Raw genomic sequence first — 27,267 nt, 5'->3', positions numbered from 1 at the left:
GAAGTAAAATAATAAAAAAGTAAATAATCTGAAAGGTGGTGTAAGGTGTCTTATAATAAATCCATAGTCAAAAAAGACACTGGGAATGTACACATGATAAGACAGTAAAATGCTGTGAGTCACTGGTTAGGCAATGACATTAAAGTATGTTCAGTTTGGATTTGTGAAACTTCCAGGAAGTTACATGCACTGGGTTTTTTTTCCTACCACGCTGACCAATTAGAAGACCGCGTAGCATTACGACAATTTACTGCGACATATTGAACCGACCAATGGCAAGAGAGTTAGTCCGATGGCTCGACCAATAGGATGTGACGAGGTCTATTTGAACGGTGAAAAGCGGGCTAGCAAACATTCGAGAGGGAAACAAAGAGGGGAGAACATCCTGTAATTGTTGGACTTAAAAACATCAGGAATAATTAGCCGTTTCTTATCAGGATACTTTGACAATCAAATAAGGTAATTCTGAAGCCCCGTTCATTGCGTCACAGTCAAGTAGAAACTAGTTTGACTTTACGTAACTTGTCAAAGATAACGGTGGTTCTCCGGCTAACTTGGGCGACGTTAGCTTCACTGTTAGCCACGCGAGCTAAAATCGGCTGTCACGCTGTCCTCTAAATATGTTCAATTTGACGTATTTTTAATGTGTGTATACCTACTAATGTTTCATGTCTTTCCAACAGTGCTCCACCATGTCTCACAAACAGATCTACTACTCTGATAAATATGACGATGAAAAATACGAGTACAGGTGTGTATGACTCGTGTTTATCCAGCTTCAAACTTACTTTGCCAGCGTGTCAACGTTAACTTCTAAGGGCGTTCGCGAGGAGACATTGTACAAAAACGGTCACCAGTTGTGTAACACGCTACGTCATAGTCATTTTGATCAGAAACGTTGATCTTGTTATTATCCGCCCTCGCTTTCTACAGACATGTAATGCTCCCCAAAGACATTGCAAAGCGGGTACCCAAGACCCATTTGATGTCGGAGACCGAGTGGAGGAACCTGGGGGTCCAGCAGAGCCAAGGATGGGTTCATTACATGATCCACCAGCCAGGTATTTCATCTTGTTTCCAGGGATCATGTCTCAATCAATAGGCATGGCCAAGACTTTGATTCAGATTAAGGGTAAAAATGGGATTCTAGTCTAAAGAACAATGTTGACATTCAGCAAAAGTATATAAAGTGTAGATAATTGAGTGTTTTCAATTAGCTTTTTGACTGCAGTGCACACTTACTGTGAGCGACCGTTATGGTTTAGAGTTGTCGTACGCTGAATATGTATTCCAAAAAGTGTGAACAGAAACTAACATGAAACAATGCTGATGACTGCGTCGCTAATTAGCGTTTACTGAACATATATCTGCCCATTTTAAAACGGTTCAACTTGCACTTTCTTATTTTTGAAATGTTTAACCTTTTTAATAGATTTAGTGAAAAGCAAGTTTGGAACCAAGCGCCACCCTTTTTTATTAAACAAAGAAAGCGTCACAAGAGTCATTTTCCCCCAGGAAGAATCAAAGCATCACAATAAGTATCATTATCTCTGCTTTATATACTGTGTACTCTGTTCTCCCACCCCCTCCAGAGCCACACATTTTGCTGTTCCGGCGCCCTCTTCCCTGCCAAAAGGCATAAAGGGAGAGAAACTCCAAGTTCTTGGAAGATCAGTCCTACTTGCCACAGATCAACTCATCAAAACGGGGATCATGCTGTTAGATTGCCAAACTCTTGTGTGGTAGGTGACTTGTGTTTTAGGCTGATCATGTTGAACTTGGACAAGGACTATGACATGAATGAACAGTGGTTGTGGAATGGAGTATGCGATGAAGGAAAAAAAACATCACCCACCTCAAGCAAAGACCTCTTCATGCGATAACAGCGACACGTCGTCTGCCAGAAAACCTTCTAATCGGCTCAGTGTCTTTTTGACTGAAGCCTATCTGTCAAACGTGCTGAACCTGCTTGGATATTCCAGCTTTTTAGAACAAATTGTTAAAAGATGTGGGGAGTGAAACTTGTTCAAACATTTGAGTGGCTCTTCACAGAGTGTTTTCTGGTTCAGGCTCGGGTCTCAAGCAAGCCAGACAGAATAGCTGGATTATCCTGATTTAAAGTTTGACTCTGAAACATCGAAATGCGGCTTTAAGTGACATGGTGCTGCTCGGTTTAAATGATACTGTAAATTGGCATTTAACACTTTTTGTCATGTACATGAAAAGCCGCACAGCGAAGAGTCACCTCTTAACTAGTTTGAATCCTTTCTCCCCGTCATAAGAACATGTTATTATAGTTTTGCTCTACTTTGATACAAATATTTTGGATGGCTCTGATTGTACCTGTGAGCTGCTCAGTATTTATGAATGTGTTGCCCTTTCTGAAATAAATGGAAACTTTTAAATCTTTGCTTTGGGGCCAAAATACCAAGCCAATTGACGCATCATGAAAATGCATAGAAAAATGACAATTTGGGGGAAAGGTGGTTGGCGGCAGACACTACCCAAAAAAGCTCTTACAGAAAGAAGAAAAGAAATCTAGACCCTAGAATGGGACGTTGGAGCATTACTTTCAGATTGTGATGTTGAATACTATTGCTTTATTAAGGCACTTGTTTTCACTGTCTTAATCGTGAGTACTTGCATCCACTCTGACATGTTTGTGTTTACTGTCTGTCTCTGTTTTTTTTGTACTACCACATACTGAGCTGCTCTGCTGTCACTGAGGCTCACACTTTGCCTTGAATAATTGTTCTTTGAACTCGTGCCTTGTTTGTAAGGTTTGCTTTTGTTCACTATCTGACTGAATTTATTTTTATAATGTGTAGGTATAGCGCTGTTCTACCTTCAGAATTATTAAAAGAATCAATGCAAAGTGATGATGCATTTAGTCTTTAAATGAAATGACCGACATGACATCTGTGTACCTTTTTTGGTAATCTGAAAACTAACTAATACTGGTTTAGGACAGACGGTGTGCAATTGATAATTCCCCAGGTTGTGCTATTACATTATGTGGTTGCATCAAAATGGAAATCTTCACATAACGGTGTTATACAAGTTATCTTCAAAATTGACCCCTTTTCTTCTTTTTTCGTACAGCTTTAGAGTGTATCTCATCATGTATTGCGACACAAACACAAGTCCACCAGAGAGCAGCATGACATTCTTAAATGTGCTGTTGCTCGTCACTGTTTCCTATCCCGTCAGTAAAATAAAAGGAAACTGAAAAGTGTTGGAATCACTGCACGCTGTGTTCGTCCTCACAGCCCGTTTTCAAAATTGATCTCGCTGACAAAATCCCATGAGTTATGACGCACGTGCTGTGCAGGTTTAATGACATAACATGCTGCCTGATGCCTATATCATCATTCATCACTGCAAATGTATAACATCACTGAATTCAATGACCACCTATTGGAGGCTCACCCCTTTCATTTAAAACATTGTCAGCATTGCTTTCAATGACTTTGCTTTTTCAAATCGCGTGCCGTGTGAAACCTCCAGTACTTGATGTTTCTGTGCCGTTTCGTCAGCTGGGCCAGACCCAACCACTGAAGCCATTCAAAAGGAAATAAAACCGCCGAAGAGCGCTCTCTGTTTACAACATTGGGTCTTTGGCGCTCGTGCGGCTGCGTTTGATTTCTTCACACCTTCATCACAGCTTCACGTTGCCGGGGTAAGCGTGAGCTTAAACTGTGCTGTAAAGTTAGCCATGTGTATGATAATAAGGTGTAGGAGCTTATCACCTCACCTTGCGTAACGTAATGAGCCCTAGTGGGATTGAGCTGTGATCTGACAATATTTGCAGGGGCTCTATGCCAGACAGCCCGGATGTGTAATGTTATGATACACACTTGGTTTTCATCCAGTGGCACAGGGATGCTGCATCTGTTGTCTGGCACTGTGACTGGACTCGAGTGTTTCTTATTAGTTGCCCATAATATTGCCAACGTAACAACTCCGAGGTCTCCCATTCCACGTGTAATATGGGTTTCCTCTACCGGAAAATGTCTCTGTGAGCTTAATGGACAAAATGTTTCACTGAGCGGACGAGTCGTTAGGATGGTGTACGTGCATAAAGGGAGAGGCAGGCGCAGCATCTGCTGCACATTTAAAAGTTATACTCGCTGTAAACGTCTGGTGTATTATTGCTCTACAGAAGTTTTAATGAGCAGGCAATAAGAGAAACAGGTTGGATCATTCAGAGGCTGTGGAGTTTAATAAGGATTCAGCTCTTTGTAATTCTTTTTTCTTTTTCTTAAAGACGAATTAGATAATATTGTCTGTCCCCCATGCTATTTATTTACCCTTTCAAACAAACAATAACACGTTACATAAGCATGACTGTTAGATCTGCAACCAGCTTTCCTTTTCTTCATTGTCAATTATTGTGCTGATTATTTTCTCGATGACTCATTTCATTCAACACATTTTTTAAAATCGTGTTACCTAAATAATGCCAGGTTATAGAATAATTTGGGTACAATAAATTCAAGAGCATACAACTAAATCATTACACTAGAATCCTTGTGTATTTTTCTATTTCATTATTGTCTGACAAACCCAAAATTTGTATCTATGTATCATGTTAATATGTCGAAATAAATACAAACTTTGGTGAGAAAGATTATGATCCTCCATATTTCAAAATAATTGAATAAATCCATGAGACGTTTGATGTGGCTGCTTAGGGGTTAATATCTTATTCAGTATTTTTTTTGAAAATTGCAGTTTGGGATAATAGAATATGTAAATACAAAAACGTATTGTTTGCCAGTGTTATAGGCTGAAAGACTAATTATCAAAGTTAGACCAAATATAATCCGTTCGATGCAAAAAAAATAAATGGAATTCCCTCGTCAAATACGGAAGGACATCAAAAACATGAAGCACGTAAAAAAAAGCCTCTGCTGTAACGAGCCACAATTCACGTTTCACAGGTTGGACTGCGGAGGGCAGTGCAACACAACTATGCAAAAGAGGAATCTACATCCATTCAATTGGCTTTAATGCTGCATGGAACACAACATGTTAAAATAATGTGTGCGACTCGTGGTTGCATTTAGACCGTCTGCACTTCCGCTTCACCTGCAGCACATTTGTAAAAGCCATTGCTATAACGTGCCGTTGCTCGAATCAAAACAACAGCACACTTGTGTTGTGCGTCCCAGACGCACAACACAGACCAACAATGGGTGCAAACAGGGCTCGTGGCGACAGCCAGACACAGTAGGTAGTAACTGCACAACTCTGCAAGTCGTGGGTAATGGAGGGAAGAAGATGTTTTGTGAATCACAGGAAGATTTCTCAACAATTTCAGTAAAAATGTTGCCGAAGTAATCACCGGGCCGCGGTGGTCAGCAATCTGAGCCTCCTGCTGAGAAGCAGAGATGTGTGGCGGGCAGAATATGATGTCTGACTCCTTAAGGTGGAAAAAAGCTTGAGCGTCTGCCAGATGAATCACGCTGAAAATGGCTTCCTGTTGGAATCTTAAAGGTAAACGATAACCTTAATCTGAAACCGCATTTACAGAATAGCTGCTGCAGCAAAGTAATGGAGCCGTTTATCAGGAGTTGACCTATCATCGGAAATCAGCCAGCTAGTATTATTCACTTATAATATTATCACTATTAGTACTGTGCTCGTTTTTACAGGAAGGTGTTCAGAGGATGTTTCACATTAAGAAAAAAAAACAAGGGCAGCAACTAACAATTGGTTCCCTTGTCGATTAAGCATCAGATTATCGTCTCATTTAAATGATCCATTGTTTGGCATTTTCTCTATTTTGTGATATTTTATAAACCAATTACATTCTTGTCTAATTAGACACAGAAAAAGCAACGCCTTGCATCTGAGAGCTGGCTCTTGTGGGTATTTGGCATTTATGCTTGGAAAATTTCTAAAATAAATAAATAAAATTGAATTAATAGAAATTAAACCATTTGAAAGGGGAGAATCTGGCTTCCAAGTGTTTGTTTAAGCTCACTCATGAACATGAACTGGCAAAGGTACAGATAAAGTGTGCTCAGTGAATTAGTGAATTACAATAAAGGATTATTCAACTTTATTCTTGATCTAGTGAATTATGTTATCAAATAGATCTCAAAATGTTGTGGCCCTTTCCAGTCACATTATGACAATTCTTTCTCCTCAACTGAGCAACCGGATACCGGTTTTGAATCGGTTTTGAGGGAAACATGTCTAACACTGTGCTTGGATTAGTGCTAAACTCCACACACACAGTGTGTGTACTTGCTTGAGCGCAGGCCCAGGGGTACTGCCGGGATCCCTTCAGGGAACCTGCTACATTTTAATGTTCAACTTTATGATTGAATTAGTGAATTGGAATATCAACTTTATCTGAAAATTGCAACATGATGCATTTGCAAAATGTTGCGATTGTTATGACTATTATTGGGAGAAATTGGGAATTTATAAAGGATTGAAACCTTTGTTCCTCAACTGAGCAACCGGATATCAAAAGAGAAAAGAAAATACAAAACAAGTCGTAGACATACTAGTTATGATTGTTGTTGACGAGTGAATTGTCGTATCAACTTTATCTCAAAATAAATGACCTTTTAGTCCCATGAAGACATTTTTGTTCCTCAACTGAGCGACCTGATGTCGGTTTTAAAAGAAAGGGGGAAAAAAATGTAAAACATAAAATGTCTGCGCTTCACTGCGCCAGCCAGACAATGATGGACTTATTCACATGGTTGTCTCTGGTAAAGTAGTAGAAGCTGAACTACCATCACTCTGACTGGAGACTCAGTGAGTGTGTGTGTGTGTGTGTGTGTGTGTGTGTGTGCTTGTGTGCATGCATTGTTAAAACTATTACTGAGACAAATTGGGAATTCATTAAGGGTTGACATTATACAGTATGTGTGTACGCCGCCTGTATGATTTATGAACGTATTTATTTCACAAACAAAAGCTCGGAAAGATATCTTACCTTTTGTGAATCTACCATTTTTGCTGAATGACGTGTCGTCAAAAATCTGTCTGTGTTGTCTAAATAAATCCTCTAAACCTGTCAATCACAAGGTGTCCACGCCCTAAGGCAAACCCTGCTTTATCGTACATTTTACTCTAAATGGGAGCATCATTTACAAAGTGAACATAACGCAGCATTAAAGAAGACTTGAAACTACCCATTACGACCATAAATTCATGTTTACGAAGTTTACTGAGGTAATAAATAAAGTGAGAAGTAGAGTCATTGTTTGTTTTTTTTACTTTTTGACAAATGGCGAGTAAGTCAGCCAGTCGCCCCCTGCTGGCTAGTAAATATGCAAGTTCAAAGCACAACGGCTTGAACCTTACTCTTCTCTGGTAAAACAAAACAAAAAAATCAAGCAAACAGTGTATTTATCTGCTTTTGTTGTAAATGTTGACATGTAAATTCTTCTTTAGGGTTCTCTTCACGATATGAAGACGATTAATGTAGGAGCCAACAATTGTTTACTACGTCAAGATCTGGCGGAGCAAGAGAAAGAAGTTGCTCTCCGTTTGTGTGTGTGTGTGTTGTCATCAGAGCTTCACAACCAGGCCGGCTGCGGCGGTATTTTAGTGCATGTTAGTGCACGGTAGCGGGCCTCACTGGTTAGCTCGCGGCCGCCGCTCCGATAACGCCACGCTGACCTTCGGCGTCGTTGGGGGGCGGTAGCGCCTCCGTCCGGATCCCCCTCAGGTAAAAACTGTTTGCGCTGTTAGCCGCGAGCCGCCGTGTAGAATAAACAAGCAGTAAAGCTAGAAGGACATTACACTTTACATTTAAAGGGTTGGGCGCTGCTATGACAACAAATTTCCCTTTGGGGATTAATAAAGTATACATCTATTTTGGAGGCTGTGCACACAAAAAAACACTAAGAAGTAGTGTATGTTCGAACACGAATCCCACAACATACATAAACATTTCCACAGCATGACAAAATGAGCATGAGGAAGATGGACGGTTTGCTTCCGTGGTAATTTAGTGTCAGTAATTGACATTGTAACGCCGTTCAATGAAAAATACTTGCGAAAGAGCTCCGGAGTGTTATTAAGTTTGGCCAGGTATATGAATAATTTAAAGCCAAATGAAAAGCGGGGAGAGGAAAGTGTGATTGAGGATAACGGGGTGTGAAGACGGACTCAGTTACGAACCAGAGGAGAGAGGCGACAGAGGGGGATTTTACACAGAAAATAGGAGGTGAGACATAAAGAGACAAAGACAAACGGGGCAAAAGGTAACTCTTTACAGGAGCAGGAAAGGAGAGATTTGAATGGAAAGGAAATACAAAAAGAAAGAGTCAAAGAGAGAAAGGCATCGGGCGAGAGAGAGGAGAGAAAGAAGGTCAGACGGGGAGATGGAAAGTGCTCTGGCGAGAAGAGGTATTTATGTCTGGGTGTCGTTGGCACAGCGGGACGCCTCCTAAAAGGAAGCCGGGAGAGAAGTGAGCGCTGCTGTTTGAAAGACGGCTGATGGAACAAAGAGCCCAAAATTGCTCCATTAGACTGTCCGGAGAATCGTGTCCTAAAAATGAATTTTAGAATAGCACGAAATTATTTATAAGACTAATCTATCAAAGTATACAAAAAAAATGAAATTCATTCTAAGGTTAATAGTCTGTGAAACAACAAACTGTCTGTGATAAATTAATCTTTGAATAATACATTTCACAAAATGTATAATTTAGTTAATGTAATTTACTGATTCGCCTCGGACTGATACTGTCAGGGAAACTGAAGACGTGAAACGATCCCCCGCCGTCGAAGACTCATGACGTGAGACCTTGAGGCCAGAAGGGCAATTCTGGTGAAAATGAGTGTCGTATATTAAATTAAAGCTCCTGGTGGGCTCTGTCCAGAGGCAAAGGAACACTGCTGAGTACATTATAGACGAGCAAAAAAAAATGTGGGGGAATAACATCTTTCAAGTCAACATATGAAACCTCCCCACTGTGAGCCTGTGCATGTTGGTTCCCCTCAAAACGACAACACCAGTCACACACGCAATAACCTTTTCAAAGGGGTCTTTAATACTGAGTTAATTTGCTATGTTTGTAATGTTTTAGAGAATCATGTTGTCACTGCCATATACATACATATAAATAAATGTTTTATCCACATGAGTTAATATAAAATCCAATGAGGAGTCCCAGCAACGGCTACAACAACACATAAGCACACACACACAGAGTTTCCCAATGTTCCTCAACAACTATAATGTTAAACCGCCTCGTAAGGTCGAGGAAAAGTGCTTGATCGATGGTAACTTGACTTGTGACTCATGTGACTCATGTGACGCTTGTTGGTTGACATTGCAGTGAGTTGCACAGCCGATGCATCGCATACACACACACACACACGCACACACACACACACGGACATCACTGCTGCATTTGACACATTGGGTGTGAGAAGGGTACGCTCATGAACACAATACATCAATGTCATAGTACATGATTCAGGTAAGAATTGTCAAAATTTCAACCTCAATACTCTTTGGCTTTAGTGCCATTTAAAATGAAGAAATAATCATAAATTCAGTCTAACAGAGGATTAGTGCTGCGAGGCTAAATGAGGACATTAATTCACCTTCCAAGGAGCCGTGTTTAACACCGCATTAATGTTGTTGAACCGTGGCAGTATAGGATAGTAAAAAAAAAGAAAGAGTGAAAGTGATAATAGCGTCGCACAAACTGAAACCTCTGTATTTTGTACGGGCAAATATGTCCTCAGGTTATCCTGTAGTCTGAAGTCGTTCTGCAGTTAATCTGAAACAGCACTGACTCCGAGCACGACTGCTTTAATTTCAAGGTTTTTGGGACCAAACTCGTAATTGAAACGGCTGACGTTATCTTATCTCACCTCCAGCTGAGCGGAGAACATTTCCTCTGGGAGCAGCTAAACGCATACGTTCATGAGCGATACACAGGCTTTGCGTGAAATGGTCAATATTTTCACTCAAAATGCTCGTCAAACAACAACCGGAGTCTCAAATTAGTCGGCCAATTTGTGGCTCGCATGGGGCTTAATCCACACTGTGCCTGGCCAGCTTAACGTAGCAGTTTGAAGAGCCTGCATCCTCGCCGTGTCCTCATCGTGCCATTGTTTCCACTGCTCGCTCTTAAGCGGTGTCAGTCAGTCAACAAGCAAAGAGTTCTCCCAAGATCTCAGAGCGAGTTGATCCACTTGAGCGCAATTGAAACCCACAACAAGAGGTGAACGCTTCCTCTAACTCCTCCACCTCCACCAGTCACTCCTGTTCATGAAAAGGCCTTCTAATGGAGTCGGCTGGTCAAGCATCGATCCGGTCTGAGGAGCGACTCTGGCACCTTCTGGTGATACCGAATTAAAGACGTTTGGTCCCGGGCACATTGCCGGTCAGCTGTATTGATCTGACCTCGCGGACGCTGCTTATTGGACGGTGGCTCCGTGCGTCGGCCCTATCGAGCATGGTATCGAGATAGTCCGTGGGAGTTATTTCGTGAGCCGGCTTGTTGAGATTGCTCGCCGCGCAGTTGTACAGCATACAAATCAGTATTGTCTGTCGATACGAGCAGCATGGGGTCAAGCTGACCGCCCTTTCAGTATTATGCCGCATTGTAAACACACAACACAGCGTCTCGGGGTCTCTTGCTTTCCTCTCCATCATGCCCCCGTGGAGCTGGAGCTTTAAAGCTGACAGAAATATTATCCAACCATATATTTGGATTGCATCCTGACACTCTTATTCAAGAGGAATACGAATGAAAATGAAATCAGCCTTAAACTCTGCGGCGCCGGCTCATGTATTTTCAACAGCTCTTTGTGAGACGTAGGTTATAAATCAATTTCAGGATTGACCGAGCGCTTTATCTTGATTTTCAACCTTGGCAGATCCTTCAGGGGTCTTTTAAACATTGGTATATTTCTTGCCCTGGCGGTCGAATCCCGACTGCTTCTTTATGTAGAACAAGGCAAATCAATCGGGGCCGCTGCGGTGACTCACTAAAAATGAGGCACATTAAACTGCACCTGTTGATGGGCGGCTCGTAGCAAATGGAGGGCGCGTGACTGTGCGCGTGCACGGCGCATCGATCCAGCTGGAAGAGAGCGAGGGAGGACTTCCACATGGCCTCGATGTGCGAGATGCCGTCTGGACCTGGGGACTGCGCTATCGATCAGCATGTCGAGCCTTAAGTAGCCTCTCTGTTGGAGCCCCTTGACGGCAACATACTTGGCGGTAATCAATGGAAATGGTCAAAATGACCTCACACAAGTCAAAAGTTATGAACGGCCTTGGCAACGTGGATTTATTTTTGCGGAATACGGAGCGCGGTCCGATTTATTGACCACTCGTGAGGCTACTTATCCTCCAGAGACATTGTGCCGAACTAAAGCTTTGTGTTCATGAACTCCACTCCCAGTGAGCCAGTTAATGTTTACTCCTCTTCCTTTGCTGCTGCAAAACACCCTCTTTGCATGATAGATAGGCAATATATGAGCCATTTTTTTTTCCCCTTTTCACTCCTCGCTGCCTGTAATCCAAACACATTTAAGTGTGATGGTTGTCAAATGGTAGCGGGTAATCAGACACAGACAAAAATGAATAATGCATCTCAATATGTCTGGCTATCATTGTGTTGATGATTGTCAGAACGAGCCAGAGCTCTGTTTTCTAAATGAAAAATACATCCAGCACGGCTTTAGCTCTTCATCCAACTACAATATACATTGTCAGTCTCCCTCTGACGTACAGTGAGAAGGCACTGCAGCACAGAAAGTTATAAAAGGCCACAACTGCGATTGTTAGTTCCTACCCCGTATATTGTAAGCTCAGGAGGCGTCCATCACTTCACTTTGCCCCAGTTGTGTAGACACGTTGACAAACAGTGTAACGCAGACGATTGTGACTGACACAACCGCGGAGACACACGGAAAAGCTTTGGACACGACAAAGCAGACCGCGGCGACAACACTGTCCTCTCGCCGAAGCTTACGCACAACCGTTACGGGCGACTGGGAAGAAGTGATGAAGAAGCGATGGAAAAAAAAGGTGCAAAGGATCTGTCCTTTGGACCCAATTTGTTGGGGAGCACTACGGCCCGAGGACGATGTTTAAGAGGCGGCCGCCTCGCATCAGCCAGATTGATCCAGACGGAGAGTGAGAGGAGCCAAAGTGTGAGGGACTAATTGCAAAGATTGAAGATTCAGCCACTGTTAAACAGCCAAAACTGAAAGGTGGCATGCTGCATGCAGAAAGGCGGCTTTACTGAGTCGTTAGCCATTAGCGTCCACACTTCGACACTCGGTGGTTCAATGTTGCGCTCTGAGTGGCATATCTCGAAATGAAAGGGAATTGAACGCTACGAGTAAGAGCTGCAGTGTATCAGGGAAGAATGGACATGTGTGATAAAGTGGCATCAATGTCCACAGCATGCATTAAAAAAACTGTAATCTTTTCTGACAAGAGCCTGGCATTTCGCCGCTGCTATTGCAATTTTTCCCAGTATTACATGATGACAAGCCCTCTCAGTTTTTATCTAAGCCTTAATGCTTTTAGCCCCACTTTCTGAATTAGCTGTCAGCCGCTGTGGTCTCCTTCTCAGTGCTTCTTTTGGGAGCTCAAATGACTGAATTAGGCTCTACCTTTAAAGATAATTGCTTAATTGGGGTCTTTTCATACGCTGTTGGCAGCTGAGGACCGGAGAAAGGCTCTGATAACTCTGTAATTATGTGGCTATACGGCAGATATGCACATTTGTGGAGGAGCTGTGAAGAATGAGCCGACAGCCTCATGCTCTCTCTCCGTCCACTCTCCCTCAGTGGACTTTGAGATAGAGCTGAAATTGCAGGGCCTCTTTTAATGCAAATACATTAGTATTTGTGTGTGTATGTGTGTCTGTCTCGGGTGTGGGTCTGTCCTGTCAGGACGTATGACTGTAGCTCAGTGAATAAATGAGACGTCAGAGTATGTCTGAATCCAGCTGTGCTGCAGGTGGGTCTGGGTAAAAATCTTTTGCCTCTGCTTTCAGACGCGCTGTCTCCTATTTGAAAGGTGGAAGAACACTATTACATGGTACATCTTCCTTCTAGTACAGCTCTTGGATACAAAGTGTCAGTTGAAGTCTATTTGTGTAAGCTGTTTTGGGGAAGGAACATCACATACATGGCGTCAGTTCTCACTGCCGCCTTTTTTTTTTTTTTTTTTTTTCGTGCAAAGGCTTTGCTGTCAATATGACTTTGCCCGTAGAGAGTAGGAGAGATGTACCGTGGTGGAGAGAGGGCGAATACGGTTGTGCTCTGAGGTGAATAACAGGAGGGTGTCAGAGAGAGAAGTGCGAGCCAGAGCAGGCAGGAGGGAGGGAGGATAAGAGGCAACACAGACTAGAGCCACTACAGGAAGAGAAGGAGGGGAGGGGGGGGAAGAGATTAGTTTTGCTCTGGTAACGACAGATCATAAAAACACAAAAGGGGAGGAAAGAGGAGAAGAAAGAGAGAGAAGGGGGGGGAGGATTAGTGCCACTTGAGGAATGACGGAACATGGGGGAGTGAGAGGACGGGGAGTGGGATGGGAGATGGGAGGAATCCTGGGAGTTTAGTTAGGATTAGTTTTGCTCCAGGGGCTGGGGATTGAATGAGGGAGAGGAAGAGTTGGGTGATCTGGGTGGCGTCAGGAAAACAAAACCTCTTATCAATCAATTGTTGACAAAGTAAGACCCAGACCAATCTCTCTCTCTCTCTCTCTCTCTCTCTCTCTCTCTCTCTCTCTCTCTCACCTTGCAGTGCCAGTCCTGTGGGATGTGTCTATTTACTGGACGCCTCTGGCAGCACACTTTAATAACAAACGGTTACAGCGGTAAATCAAATTGTTGAACTCCAGTCAGTGACCATATAGGATCATATCTCCAAATAATATATTTGTATGTGTCCTCTATGGCATTGGCAACTCACCTTTTAGCCACGCGAGCAGCGTTCTGACATTAACATTTAGCACCTATACTTTCCTTCGCACAGCCTCGGTGAACTCTTAATACTCTTGTTGGCTTTTTTATTTTCTTCTTGCCCTCGCTTTTGCAGTTCCATTGTCATAGTCATCATTAGCTCTTTTCTTTGTTTATTGTGTTACTGTAGTTGCCATTTACTCACAACGCTGGCAGATAATGGGGAGAAAAGAACTGCGTGGCGCTCCAACCACCGCTGGGTGACTACAAACACGTCACTGACTTTTTACTTTCATCCGTGAGCCAACGGCTCAATCACCATTGTGTTACCACATTCAAGGACTTAACAGATAAATATGGAAATGAAAATGTATCTATTTTCCCATGAAGGAAAGAGTGATTTGATATCTTCTCACATTGATATTTTGGACTATTTTGTAAAACGGCTAAACTGCCCAGTATAAGATAAGAAGACATCTGTAAACATTACCACACTTTATTCAGCACATATGGTTAGATATCTTTTCCTGCTGCTGGTATACGTAAATTTGTGTCTGCTTGTAAAACAGCGAGCAAGCTGGAGGTAGCCTATCCCTTAAAATCATGACTAATTACCTCCATCCGTCCAGAACAAGAAGCTCGTTTTCTGCACATGAATCAGATGGAGCGTCTACAGCTGTTCTGTTTTCGGTTGGCAGGAATCTCTTGCTGCTCCTATTCTCCCTCGGAAATGACAGATTTGCTTGTGAGATTTTTTTCCTCCTTTTATTGAGGCCATCAGCGGAGCCTTAAACACAGAAATAGAGCTCACCAGGGTGTTTTTTCCCTGTGATAGAGGGCAAGGAAATTATGCAATAACAAAACATTTGCAGTGTCTGAAGTTTTCTTCAAAGTTGTATGCATTTGAGAGGGGAAAAAAAAGCAGAGATAATAGGAGAGATTGTGAACTAGTTCCCAGGTTATTAGAGACTTTGCACAGCAGCCAGAAAAAGGAAAAGAACAAATAGCTGTGCTTCTTTGATTCATTTTTTGGATGAAACCCATAACATAAAAACGCCGTAGACAGATGTCTTCCGTTTTTCCATTCCAACAGTTTCATGTTGCCGAGGCAGGTGAACGTTTCGATGAAGCTGCACTGTGTATATTCTCTGCATGCTGTGCCCTGACAGGAAGCGATGGGGGAGAAAAGACTGGGAGAGAAAGCAGTCCAGTGGGGGTGACTACGACTGGCCCATTAACAGCATTGGTTGTCAGTGTCGGCGGGCTCAGCTGCGGACAGTGGGAAGCAGTACGCGGAGGACCATTGTTAAAAAGGAGCAGCACTGTCAAATCTGGACATTCTCCTAAAGTGTACATGGCCGAGGTCACAGGGCGAATGGTTAACACCAGCAGAAGAGAATAACAAGTCTGGTGCTTTGTACAGATTGACTCTGAAGACTGTCCCGATGTGAATATCAAACCTCGACCGTGACAAATAGGCAAAAGCGGGCGAGGGATGATGAGCCAGGCCAGCGGTGTGAAAAGAGTGGGGCATGAGTGAAATGACAGAGAGAGAGAGAGAGAGAGAGAAAGAGAGAAGGAGAGAGAGAGAGAGAGAGAGAGAGAGAGAGAGAGAGAGAGAGAGAGAGAGAGAGAGAGAGGACAGAAGGAAGTAAAAGAGAGCGAGAGAAAGACAGAAAGAGGGAAGGTTTGTGTTTAATTAGCGGCCCTGGAGAGTGTCTTGGTTGAGCCAAGAAGGAACATGGGATGGTCTCTAATTGGCCCTGTTCTGAGACGAGAGAGAGAGAGAAAGAGAGAGACAGAAAATGAGAGAGAGCGTGCAAGAGAGAGAGAGAGAGAGACACACACAAGTGTGAGGAGAAGAAAAGGAGGAGGAATGACTGGACTTTTGTCTGCTTGGCTGCACGTCTATATGAGCAAGCTGTTGTGTACTCGTCCATAGAGATATGAAAGCTTTGTTACTGTAGTCACGCAACACATTTTCACTTCCAACTCGTCAAATGCTGCGGCTTGGTCAGTGACCCCACGCTTCAAACTGTGTCGCTGTAATTTACCCTTCGGGCGTCAGGTTTGCTCCTGTCAGTTCTCCAGATGTCAGCTTTCAAGGTTTTTGAATTGCGCTCAATAAATGTATACAATGTTTTTCAAAGTGTTTTCACTGGAAACAAAGTGGTTAGGATTGTGAAAAGATTGCGGTTTGGGTGAAAATGAATATGTTACATAGTTAAGTAGGTTACGTTATGGACTCAAGTCCTATGTTTTTGGACCCAACTATCCACCCCGTCCTCCTCCTTATGAAGACTTTATTGCTCTTTATTCTACATCATCTCACTTCCTCCTTTACTCCCGCCATAACTACAGCCCAGAAGAGCTTTACTCATTGGCGCTGTATAATTGAACAGTGCAATATACTGTGGGAAATGATGTGAGCTTACCTGAAATACGTCCACAATTTAAATGAATTTACTTCTTTTTTTTTTGGAAAAAGGCTTATTTGCTATGTTGCAGCGAGTTGGATACCTCTACAATAAATACGGATACGGGTAGCTTAGCTTAGCACAGAGACTGGAAACAGTCCAATACATAGTCAGTACCTCTAGACAACCTGCAACCTGAAATACATGAGATAAGTAATGAGCTGTCGAGGTGCTGGTTGGCAGATTTGGACAGAGCCAAGCTCGCTGTTTCCCACGGCTTTCTGTCTTCAGGCTACGCTACAGCACAGTGATCAAAGTACGGGAACACTCTTTTCTGCATACTTGTATGTACAAGTCTAGTTCTGAATTTAACAATCAGTAAAACTGGCAAATTAAGCAATAGATTGACTCTGCAGAGAGTCTGCAGAGGAACTTTTTCCATAAAAGTGGAGACTGTTAGTATTATAGAGACTGTATGTTCATCGATTGTGTAATGGGTGTGATGTTTTAGTGTCCACATACTTTTGGCTTATTATGATGGACAGATAGATGGATAGATAGAGAGATGTTGCATGATGTAACAAGTAATACAAAATACATGAGTTGAAATCGTACACTAACGTATTGACGTAATTCATGGCAACGTCTCTGCATGTGTGCTTTCACTGCACGAGGTCAAGGAGAAACTTGGTTGCCATGACACGCAACAAAGAGGAGAGGAGAGAAAGCTCAGAGGATATGAATAAGGTAGCAGGAGAGATGGATGAGGGGAGTGGGGTGAGGCAGCAGAGAGACAGAGATGGATGGAGTGAAAAGTCTGGCTGTACAGGGGCACGGCCACGGAGAGAGACAATGCACAGATGCACAGAGGAGATCTGGGAGAGGCTTTGGAAAAATGACAAGTCAAAAAGTTGGGGAAGGAGGGATAATAAGCAAAGACAGAGACGAAGGAGTGTGTGTTTGTGTGTGAAAAGGAAGAGACCAAGAGGGAGAAAAAAAGGCAGAGTTTATTGGAGAGAATGTGGAGAGGAGAGGAAGAGACGCGTGCCCAGAGAGATGCAAAAATGAGGAGGTTCAAGAAATGTTTGTGACAGAAAGGGAAAAAAAAAAGAAACAGACTCTGGTGGAAAAAGGGACCGGTCCAAGAAACAAATCAGAGCAGCTCAACACGTTCTTCTTCATCTATACCCATTTAACATGCTGGCATTATTCTAACCATAGCCCTGATCAATACTTGTGACAGTATATTGGTGATCAATCAAAGTGCCAGGACAGAATTGATCATGCTCAGTCAGATGTGACATAAACAAGGCCTTGCAATCGATGTGACGTTAGTGTATTCAGTCCAAGACAAACACTCTGTATCTCAATTAAATGGTCATCTTTCCACTGTATGCTTTGATAAAGAGAGTCGTTTATGCACACCTAAAAAGCAGCAGAGTGAAAGATGATGTGTCGGAGCAACTGCCGGCCAAAATAGATTTAAGTAGTATCTTATTGTTTACATCAGGCCATACCTTCATGTCTTGACTTTACTTTTGTTCACACAAGAAAAAAAGGCACAACAAGCTATTGCTTTTAAACGCTTTGCTTTTTTTTTCTTGACGTGTGCACAGGGGAAACATTTTAATTACCAGAAACAAGTATGATGAAGAATTGCGGAACTTATTCACTGGAAACGTTCGAGTTTAAGCGAGCATTTCTACTGAAGAGACAATCAGCAGAGAACTGCGAGCCGAGGAGTTTTCTCCCCCCGTTAATAACACAGCACACCACCGCAAAACAATCAGATAGCGAAGAGCCACGAGAGGTGCTTTAATTATAGGTAGGAGCTAATTATGTTAGATTGAAGGTATGCTTGCTGCACCGATGTCACCATATAATGAGACGGAGCGGAGCGAGGGGTCACGGCGTGGGTGCTTAAGGCAATGGACCACACATCTCGATGCCGAGGTCAGGCCGGATCCAGATTTGAAATCTTCATTAGAGCTCTGATAATTGTGCAACCCATTGGATGTAAATGAGGCTCGGAGATCGATACCCCGACGCCTGGCTCGGCCTAATGGAGGAACGAGTGACGGTGATGCATGGTTATAACCGCGGCGCCCGCGCATTACGGATAACCCTTGCTAACCCTGTGGGCCCGCTACACCTGCAATTAAACGATAATGCCTACGGGATAGGGAGCGTGGAGAGAGAGGCCCGCCGCTCAAAGCGCAGATGCTTCTATCAAAGCTAAATGATGCTCCCTCTGACCTCGGGTGTAGCCAGCCGCGGCGCGGAGGGAGCTTTCGGAGCTATAATGCACCATTATGATATCGAACGGCCGGTAGCTTTTCCCCACTTCTCCCATCCCCCCCCCCCCCCCCCCACACACACACACACAAACCCGTACGCTCCTCCGACTTCCACCCCGAGCCGATGCCGAGGCATCGAATGGGAGAACGTAAAGCGAGATTTCCGGGAGTTTAACACCCAGAGGAGAAAAAAGGACGGTTAAATTGACCAGATTACTGAGACTAATTGGTCCAATCCTGAAGAACTGGCTCATTAAGGTGTGTGAGGAGATAACGAAGCATTCTACGGGGAGCAGCAGAAATAAACACATGCAAACATCATGCAAAGTACTTTGGCGGTGGAGAAAACACAAACTCACACGCTACCTTCCGATAGTGATTGTTATTTACAGTGTGGCTGGCAGGTGTCAATGGTAATCTGTATGAAAAGGTCAGCTCAATTGTGGTTCTATTTGTCCAGGTTCTGTGGTGGATATGAGGTTTTCTAGTCTTCTCCTTATCTTAGAAAATATAAATGCTGCTGATTTCCAGGAGCAAAAATGTTTTGTCGCCAACGTAATATTCCTCCTCGATGGCCAATCTGAAACTACAATAACTTCTCCTCGCATTGAGGGCTCGATTGAATTAGAAACTGACAGCACTTGGTTGAGCATATTGTGGTCTTTGTTAATTGATGAAAAATTAAATGACTTGAGACACAATGAATAATGCTAATGCTAACCAGCCATCTACCTCCGTACAGGGAAGAATCTCTGATACTGATTCCTCAAAACTTGGACCACATGAAACCAAAACTCTTTCAATCTCCGCTATAGGTAAAAGAGAACATTCGGTTTTTTTTAGTAATCGAGGTGAACTGACCCTTTAATGTGACGACTAACGTTCTGAAGGTTGACGCACAGTCGCTAAACGGCCAATCAGAATGACGGTCGGGGGCAGCGGGAGATGGTGATAGAAAGGAAGGGAGCACGTGTTGCCCCGTGCTGAAGACCTCCATCGCTTCATCGCTCCCTTCACTCCACAAGCCATCCCTCCATCACAGAGTGAGAGAGGGGAACGGACAGCGTTGCCTGAAGCTAACGGAGCAGTGGAGCGAGCAGCAGAGAGAGAGAAAGAGAAGGAGGGATCAAAACACAAAACAAAGGAGGTGGTGGCGGGGGAGGGGGGGGGGTTGAGGAAGGCCGAGCCAGGTGTGGTGGAGAGAAATACAGAAAGACGGAGCAAGAGAGCATGAGAGACACAAATGCAACCCCCGAGAAGTTGTCCTCTCCTCTGGTTATCCTCCATCACCCACCCTGTGTTCTCTCCATCCCCGCGACTCTCTTCATGGCCCTTTGGCTCCGTGACCCCTGTGTCGGCTGCCATTTCTCAGCCCGGCCCTGTCACTCTCGTCCCGGCACACACTCAGCCCACACCGGAGGCTCGGGTGTCGTCAGCGGAGCTTGAACCTCACACCGGCGTTGTAAGACAGAGCAGATCCTGTGACGGACAAAATGTGACAGCTGAGCTGCTGACCTTTGGTCCCGGAGACGACAGTCAGGGACCGGTGCAGCAGCGCCCATAAAGGCACACATGGGTACTCCATACGTGAGAATACACAGCCAAACAAACACATACTCACAGACGGAGCACTATCTGTGTTTGAGAGTGTGTACAATTCCTTTTAACACTTCCGATGTAGCAGTACAACGTGTAACAATGCAGTGTGAAATAGTGTGTGTGTGTGTGTGTGTGAAATATATTTAAATATATATATAATGATAATGTTGAAACAATGCTGAAAACCTTATGCTTCTTCAACAGTAGCCACACTGTGTGCAAGTGAGTTTTACTTGTTTTATGTGTTTCAACCACATGTAGAAAAGAAAATCAATGCATCCTGAAAAAGATGGGAGAATAATTATTACAAAGACTTCAAGTTACAACAAAAGAGTCACTATCTGAATGAGTTTTTTATTCTATTTGACTGTCTTTTTTTAAAATGACATTTCATTGCATGCCTTACTGCTCAGTAAAGCGGATATTTTATATCATGAAAGGTTTCTATTTAAATCATATATTAATAATTTAAAAAACACATGCATCCTGAAAGTATCTTGCATGGATTGTTTCTCTCGTTATAATATTAATAACTAAGCTTTTTCTTTCTGAAGTAGGGTTTAAATAGGGGAATTTGCGATATATATATATATATATATATATATATATATATATATATATATCTGTATCTGTAACTTCTCTCTTTCTGGGTCGATGACTTTTAAGGAGCTTGAGAAGTTGAACCCTATATGTATACTTTAAATCAATACGCTGTGTGAAACAAAGGTCTTTATTTTATGAAATACATATGCTGGGTCTGGGATATTGGTTGCAGAAACCTCAAATCTCCTCTGGCTCCAACACGAGCAAGAGGAGGGGGAGCTGCCGGGTGTAAAAGCTCACATCTTAAGTACAGACGTTTAAGTTAAACTACCATTTGTTTTTGTAAATGTCAACTGGTTTTAATAGGTTGTGTAATCCCGGCAGAGTCGTGACACCGGCTCGTCACGTAGCAGACCGTGGCTGAGGTGAATATGGAAATTACCGGGATTGGATGTAAAGTTTTTTCCCCTTTCACAGCAGCGTTATGTGAGTTCAGGCTGAAGCGATCCCTGAGGCATTGCTGCCCCCCCCCCCCACCCCCTCCTTCTCCTGGCAGTCATTGCTTCTGCTTCCATCGATTCCCTCTCCTCCATCACTTACTATTTTTCCCTCCGCTTTGCCACCTTTTATGCCAGCCACATTTCACCTTCATTGCTTCCATCCATTTAAAACGCTCCACCTCTACGGTCCAATTCTACGGTCTGGTTCGTAATCTGGGTCTTTATCTCTTTTTTTTTTACTTTTATTTTTTATTTCTTTCCAGGGGACACACACCATCTACCTCTCATCCTTCACCCCTGTGTCTATCTCCTTAATGTTTCCATTTCTTCCTCTTCCTCCTTACTTAAAATATAGCCTGCATCCACTCTTTTCTCTTTCTTTTTTTTTTTTACTTTATGTCTCCCTCAGGGGATGGAGAGGGGGGATTGCTCACCCCCTCCCTCCTGCCCCCCCCCCCCCCTCCCTACCACCCCTCCTGCTCTCTTGCAGTGTTTATTTAAGCAGTTTCACAGTCACTGCACCCTGCAACCCCCCTACTCCCCATCTCTCATGGACACACTTTGTGTCTTTATCTCTGAATCTCTGTATTCCTCCCTCAATTCTTTTTTTTTTTTTTTTTTACGCCTGTACCCTTCTCATTTACTTTATCCCTCCTTCCTTTCACTCTTCCTCCTGGTGCTCCCTGCCTCTTTAGACATTCTGAGAGTCAGAGTTGCTTTCAAGGCTCCACAGCTTCTGTCGTCAGAGCTTTTTAGATCTGAGAGGAGCAGGCGGCAAAAAAATCTGGGCCAGATAGAACTGGGCATGTGCAGGAGAAAATATATCTTTTCTCGGAATATCGCAGAGACATTTCATTGTTAAATGAAAGGAAGATCTTTTCAGGCAGTTCGTAATTATCAGAAGAGATTAATGCCCTCAATGGGCAATTTAATAACCTGGAGAGGGCAGCGACTGTCAGATCCAGCTAATGTTTGAAAAGAGCAGCGTTAAGACACTAATCCCATTCATCTCAAGTTCTATATTCATTTTTCTTGTGTTAATAATAGCCGCACAAGGACATGCGAGCACTTCAGCGGCTCCGTCTCTTTCATCTTTTCAGTTTAAAAATGAGTTTGTAATGAAATTATATATATCATATCTCAAATACCTGCTGAGAGTAATAACGTTGACAAGGCAATTCTTGGCTGCGGCCAGATGCTTTCATTCGCAGGTAGGCACAACGCTGGGCTGATTATTATGAGTTTAACAATATGTTGTTCTCAAAAACATGCATTTAATCTGCTCATATTACCACTAGTGTGTCACTCAAAGTCAGCGTGCAGGTCATTAAAGAGGAACTTCGGAAACTGTTTACAGGTCTCGGGGAGTACGACTAGATGAAGCCTTTTGTGGTTCTGGGATAAATACCCCCAATCGATGTGTCAGCGCTGAGTCAGCGTTGGTTGTCTGAAGACAAGTTTTGCATATGAAAAAAAAGGCGATGGCGTGTGGAGTTAGAAAGAAGTGAGTTTACCAGACGTCCTGCTGGAGGCTAGTAGCTCGAGGCCACGTTAGCCGCTACTAGCATAACACAGCCAAATCTCAAACCAAACTGTCGGTGGCCGAGGTGCATTGTGGGTAATGCAGCTGCCGGGTTTATACAAGAAAGAAGAATATGTGGAACAAAAAGACAATATCTCTATATGTTGTTTGTCTGTGAGTGTACATTGTGAGTGTGACAGTGTTATAGGAGTGCAATGCTACATCAGTGGAGTCTATTAAAGTTCTACACTGAGGGAGATATCCTTCTTCTTGCAAGAAGAAGTGTGTTACCGCTCTCTATCAGCACCCTGTTAGCTTAGACAAAGACTAGAAATGGGGTGACAGCTGGCCCGGCTCTGTCCAAGGGTAACAAAATACAACTCAAATGCTCTTTAATTAAAAGGCAATCCCAAGACTGTCTACCTCGTGCTTTAGGCTTTAGAAAAGCACCACCGGAGCTTGCACAGACGACTATTTCTGCTCAAGGACTCTTCAGCAGGAGCGAGGTTCCTCTGTTCAACACCTCTGTCTCTACGTCACCCTGTTGCTCGATAAGGCAACACTGGACTTCCACTCATGCTTTAGAAATGAGTTAGACACTCTCAAATGAAAGTTATTTAAGTTGTTCAACCACACACACACACACACACACACACACACACACACACACACACACACACACACACATGCACGCATGCATGCATGCATACACCCCCAAAGAGCACATCCCCTACATCATTTACGGTCCCATTGACAGCGAGAAGACTTTGTAGTTCCATAGAATTGGTTGTGTTCTGCGTTCCCCTCGCTCTCAAGACTACTCTCTCGTCCTGTGAGTCTGGGGAACTGTGCTGTAGATGACAGTAATGTATTCCGGCCCCCTCCGCGGGCCTCCATGGACCTGGCTCCCTTCCTCTTCTTTCCCTCCTGGGACTTCCTTGATGTTGTAGGAGCTGAGGCCTGTTGACTACCTCCCCACCCATCCTTTTATAATGTGCTGATTCCTGTCTCCCTGCCTTTTATTATGGGTTAATGCCTCCTCTCCCAGACCCGGCAAACTAAACTGCAAGAGAGAAACCGCGAGGCAGAGAGAGAGAGAGAGAGAGAGAGAGAGAGAGAGAGAGAGAGACAGAGAATAATGCCGCGATTACATTTCGACGCCAAAAATTGGATTATGTGACAAAGGCATGATTTGGATTATGAAAAAGTGACACGAATCGGATGAGCCTTTTTTTGTCCATTGGTGTGTTCCATGAAATGCTGGGTATATGCTACATTTTGGCATGGAAAAAAAAACACTGATTAATGTCAGTAATGAGTTTAGGAAAGTATAGTGGGTTTAGGTTTAAACATCCACACACAGAGGAATAAAGGACAACAATACTGTATAAATATTTGTATCCACCCACCTGTCAAGCAGATGTCTGTGTCTGTTTTCATCTGCTTTGTTTCGCTTGTACTAGGGAGAGCTCACACTTAAAAACACATTATCGCGTTGTGTTCAGGACATTTCAGGAGATCCGACGCTTGACAGCATGGAAATAATAGACTACATATAGACATCACAGACATACAGTTGTCCCTGGTGCTACAGTGAATACATTCACACTTTGAAAAAGATGACAACTCCATTGCAATTGAATATTTCAGGTGGTTCCTATTTAATCTCAGTGCACTTGGACGTTATCTGTAACGCAGATTAGATTCGCACCAGACAGCTCGAAGTTGCACATGCTGCAGAGGGAGATAAGAGAGATGTGACATTCTCACATTTGATAACAAATCATTCATTGTTGTTGATGAAAGTGATGAATTCAAAAGTGTCCAAGTGACCATGTTCACAATGTTGTTTTTTTTTGTCACACAACCTGATGGACAGATGCACACCTCTGGCCGCTGGTCCGTTCAGGTGATGTGTCAATACGCTCAAGCCGCTGAAGTCCCCATCTTTTGTCCGTAGCACAAAACGTTGCCATGGCTACAGCCCCTTAACCACAGCTACACAGCATCATTCATCGGTTAAGGGGAGCTAACTGCGTTTACCTGCTCACGCGCACACAGTGCTCATTTCATTCTGCTCCGCCGGTGCGCCACAAATTGAAATTCGCTCTCATCAGCGGAAAAGCTTGTCAATCTGAAACACTGGCGGCGTGAACAGCGGCCACAGATGCACAGCGGGGTGAGGCGGGGAGGGGAAACAAAACAGAAAGCCCACATGGTAGCCTGCTCGAGCCTCTGAAGAAAATCTATTGCATCTTTTTTGTCAGCCAGCCATCATGTTAGGCCTCATCTGCTGTGACATGATCAGCCGCCGCTGCCGACAATTTGCAATACTCGCGCGCCCAAAGAGAGAGCAGCGCCGCTTCTCGCTGCTGGCTGCGGCGCGCCAGCACCCAGATGGCCTGTTTGTATCCACATTATAGAAGACATGTTTCCACAGCAGAAGAGGCATCCCAAAGAGTAATAGAGTTTATTTTTCTCTTCCTTTATTTTCTTCATATCTCTGTTTGTGCGGTCCGCTTCGTCCCCGTGTTTGTCCTCTATATTGAATGATCACACTGACACAGATAAGTAACTGTACACACACAGCACAGACACATGGCACACACACTAATACTGTACAACTTTATTGTACATTAATGACACCTGCGGAAAAGTAGACACGCACACGCACACACACGCACATGCACGCACGGATAAAATCAGACACCCACCTACAGGGAAACTTTTCTGAGCTCTGGGTATCTTGGGTAAATCTGTCTGGCAGAAGTTGAATTTGGCAGAGCACTTCCTCCACGGTGAATAAAACTGAAACTAATGAGTTCATCTCATCCACTCCTCTTTTCTCTCCGTCTCCTTCTTGCTCCACATTTGCACTCTTGTTCTCTCTCCTCTCTCTCTCTCCCTCTTGATCTGCCTCCCTCAAACACACCCCTGTGTATTTCCCTGCTGGTCGTGCCGTTTCGGAGGCCGGCCCTCTCGGACAGACTCTTTTACCTGCACAGATGGTTTCAGTGACTCCTCTGAGTCCTAATTATTCCGTCAATTACTGTGGGAAAATGTGCAATTAAAGTGGACAGTTATTTTGCGTTGGATGGCTCCATATTTATTAGGGTTACACCTCATATCAGAGGCTCTGGAGTTTTCCAATGCTCCATGCCATCTTTCTGTCGCCTGTAGGTCTGTGTGAGGGACATCTCCAGGGAATTAGCACATTTTATTTCCCTAATCTTTTTCTCCGTAGGGATTCCCACTAATGGATGAAGGAGTTTTGTGAGCATATGGCCTATGAACAATTAGATGACACACCACAGAGTATCATATATCTTCCTGGATTGCGTTGCCGCCTAGTTTGGTGTTGAAATGCGAAACCATGTCAACCATGTGCATGTTCAGATTTGGTTCTCTGTAATGACATTGATCTGTTTTCTTGATGTGCCAATCTCACTCAGGCTCACTGTGCTGATGGCTGTCTTTTGCAGCAACCCACGGAGGGCATTTCCTTGGGAATGAGTTTGTCAAATCAGGCACTGTGGTGCAACCAAACACTTATGTGCTGCGTTAATCCATCAGAGTACTGTTCTAGCCCAACCTTTGGGTCCGCGGCTCTCCCTCTGCTGTTCATTACGAGGCCTTAATCCTGACAGCGACACTCGACACACAGGGCAGCGATGAGACACAACAACAGGAGACCTGCTTAGAAAGCCCAAAGCAAACAACTGAGAGGCAGAGAGAGGCAGCGATATATATATATATATATATATATATATATATATATATATATATATATATATATGTTAACCTGCATGCAAGTACGACAAGCAGCAGGACGATCTACATTTGCATCCACTGGATGAGATTGGAAGTGAGAAGATGTGTGAGGAGAAAAGACTCAGAAGAGGAAGCTGAAGAAAACAGCAAATGAGAAAAGGGAGAGAAGTGGGAGGAAGGAGAAGAAAAGGAAGGAATAAGAGTGAAAGATTAATAGGGAGAAGATGGAAACGGAGGACGGCGGTGGAGGAGAGTGAAGGGCCCGTGGCGCCACTCTAAGTCTTCCTAACCAATGAGGACCTGGATGCTGAGCGGGCTCGTTCACAGCAGGCAGCTGCCAGCACATCATTTTGAAAACCTCTCTCGCATCCCACCCCCATCTTTCCTTCTCTCCTGCTCCCTTATGCATAGATTGCGCGTCACTTATTATGAATTGTTTATTTTATTGTTGTCTTTTTTATTAGCTCAATATGAAGCTGCTGTCTTGGCACCTAAATGAGATCCTGTATCATAGTGGGAGTAACTTGGATCCAAAAAAAAAAGGTTAATTAAAAAAAAGAAATAACGTTAAAAAAATCTCTCCGTTCTTTTCTCTCTCTCCGTCTTGCACACTAGCAGTGAGCGTTCAGGGTGTAACTGGGCAGAAGCCTCCTCCTGCTGCTCATTAATGAAAAGATGTGAAGGAAGCCGAGAATAACGCAA

General features: G+C 43.6%; 1 protein-coding gene across 1 annotated transcript; it reads left to right on the top strand.

Annotated features, from left to right (window-relative positions):
• The first annotated feature begins 363 nt into the window (after positions 1 to 363).
• cks1b (CDC28 protein kinase regulatory subunit 1B) lies at positions 364 to 2,879 on the top strand. The gene is made up of 4 exons (XM_068575581.1): positions 364 to 459; positions 684 to 751; positions 934 to 1,061; positions 1,593 to 2,879. Exons 2-4 carry the CDS (start codon positions 693 to 695, stop codon positions 1,640 to 1,642), a joined length of 237 nt encoding a protein of 78 aa, XP_068431682.1. The 5' UTR covers positions 364 to 459; positions 684 to 692; the 3' UTR covers positions 1,643 to 2,879.
• Positions 2,880 to 27,267: the final 24,388 nt, after the last annotated feature.

This window comes from Clinocottus analis, unplaced genomic scaffold (genome assembly GCF_023055335.1).
Source record: "Clinocottus analis isolate CAN_PGR_092001 unplaced genomic scaffold, fCliAna1.0.p SCAF_14, whole genome shotgun sequence".
In the NCBI taxonomy this organism is placed as follows: domain Eukaryota; kingdom Metazoa; phylum Chordata; class Actinopteri; order Perciformes; family Cottidae; genus Clinocottus; species Clinocottus analis.
Note: the sequence above shows the minus strand (reverse complement) of the source record. Positions and strands in the feature narration are given on the sequence as shown.

Coding starts and splice junctions, on each gene's coding strand:
- cks1b (XM_068575581.1), top strand. CDS start 693: ATGTCTCACAAACAGATCTACTACTCTGATAAATATGACGATGAAAAA. Junction 752..933: donor GATGAAAAATACGAGTACAG/GTGTGTATGACT, acceptor CGCTTTCTACAG/ACATGTAATGCTCCCCAAAG. Junction 1,062..1,592: donor TTACATGATCCACCAGCCAG/GTATTTCATCTT, acceptor CACCCCCTCCAG/AGCCACACATTTTGCTGTTC.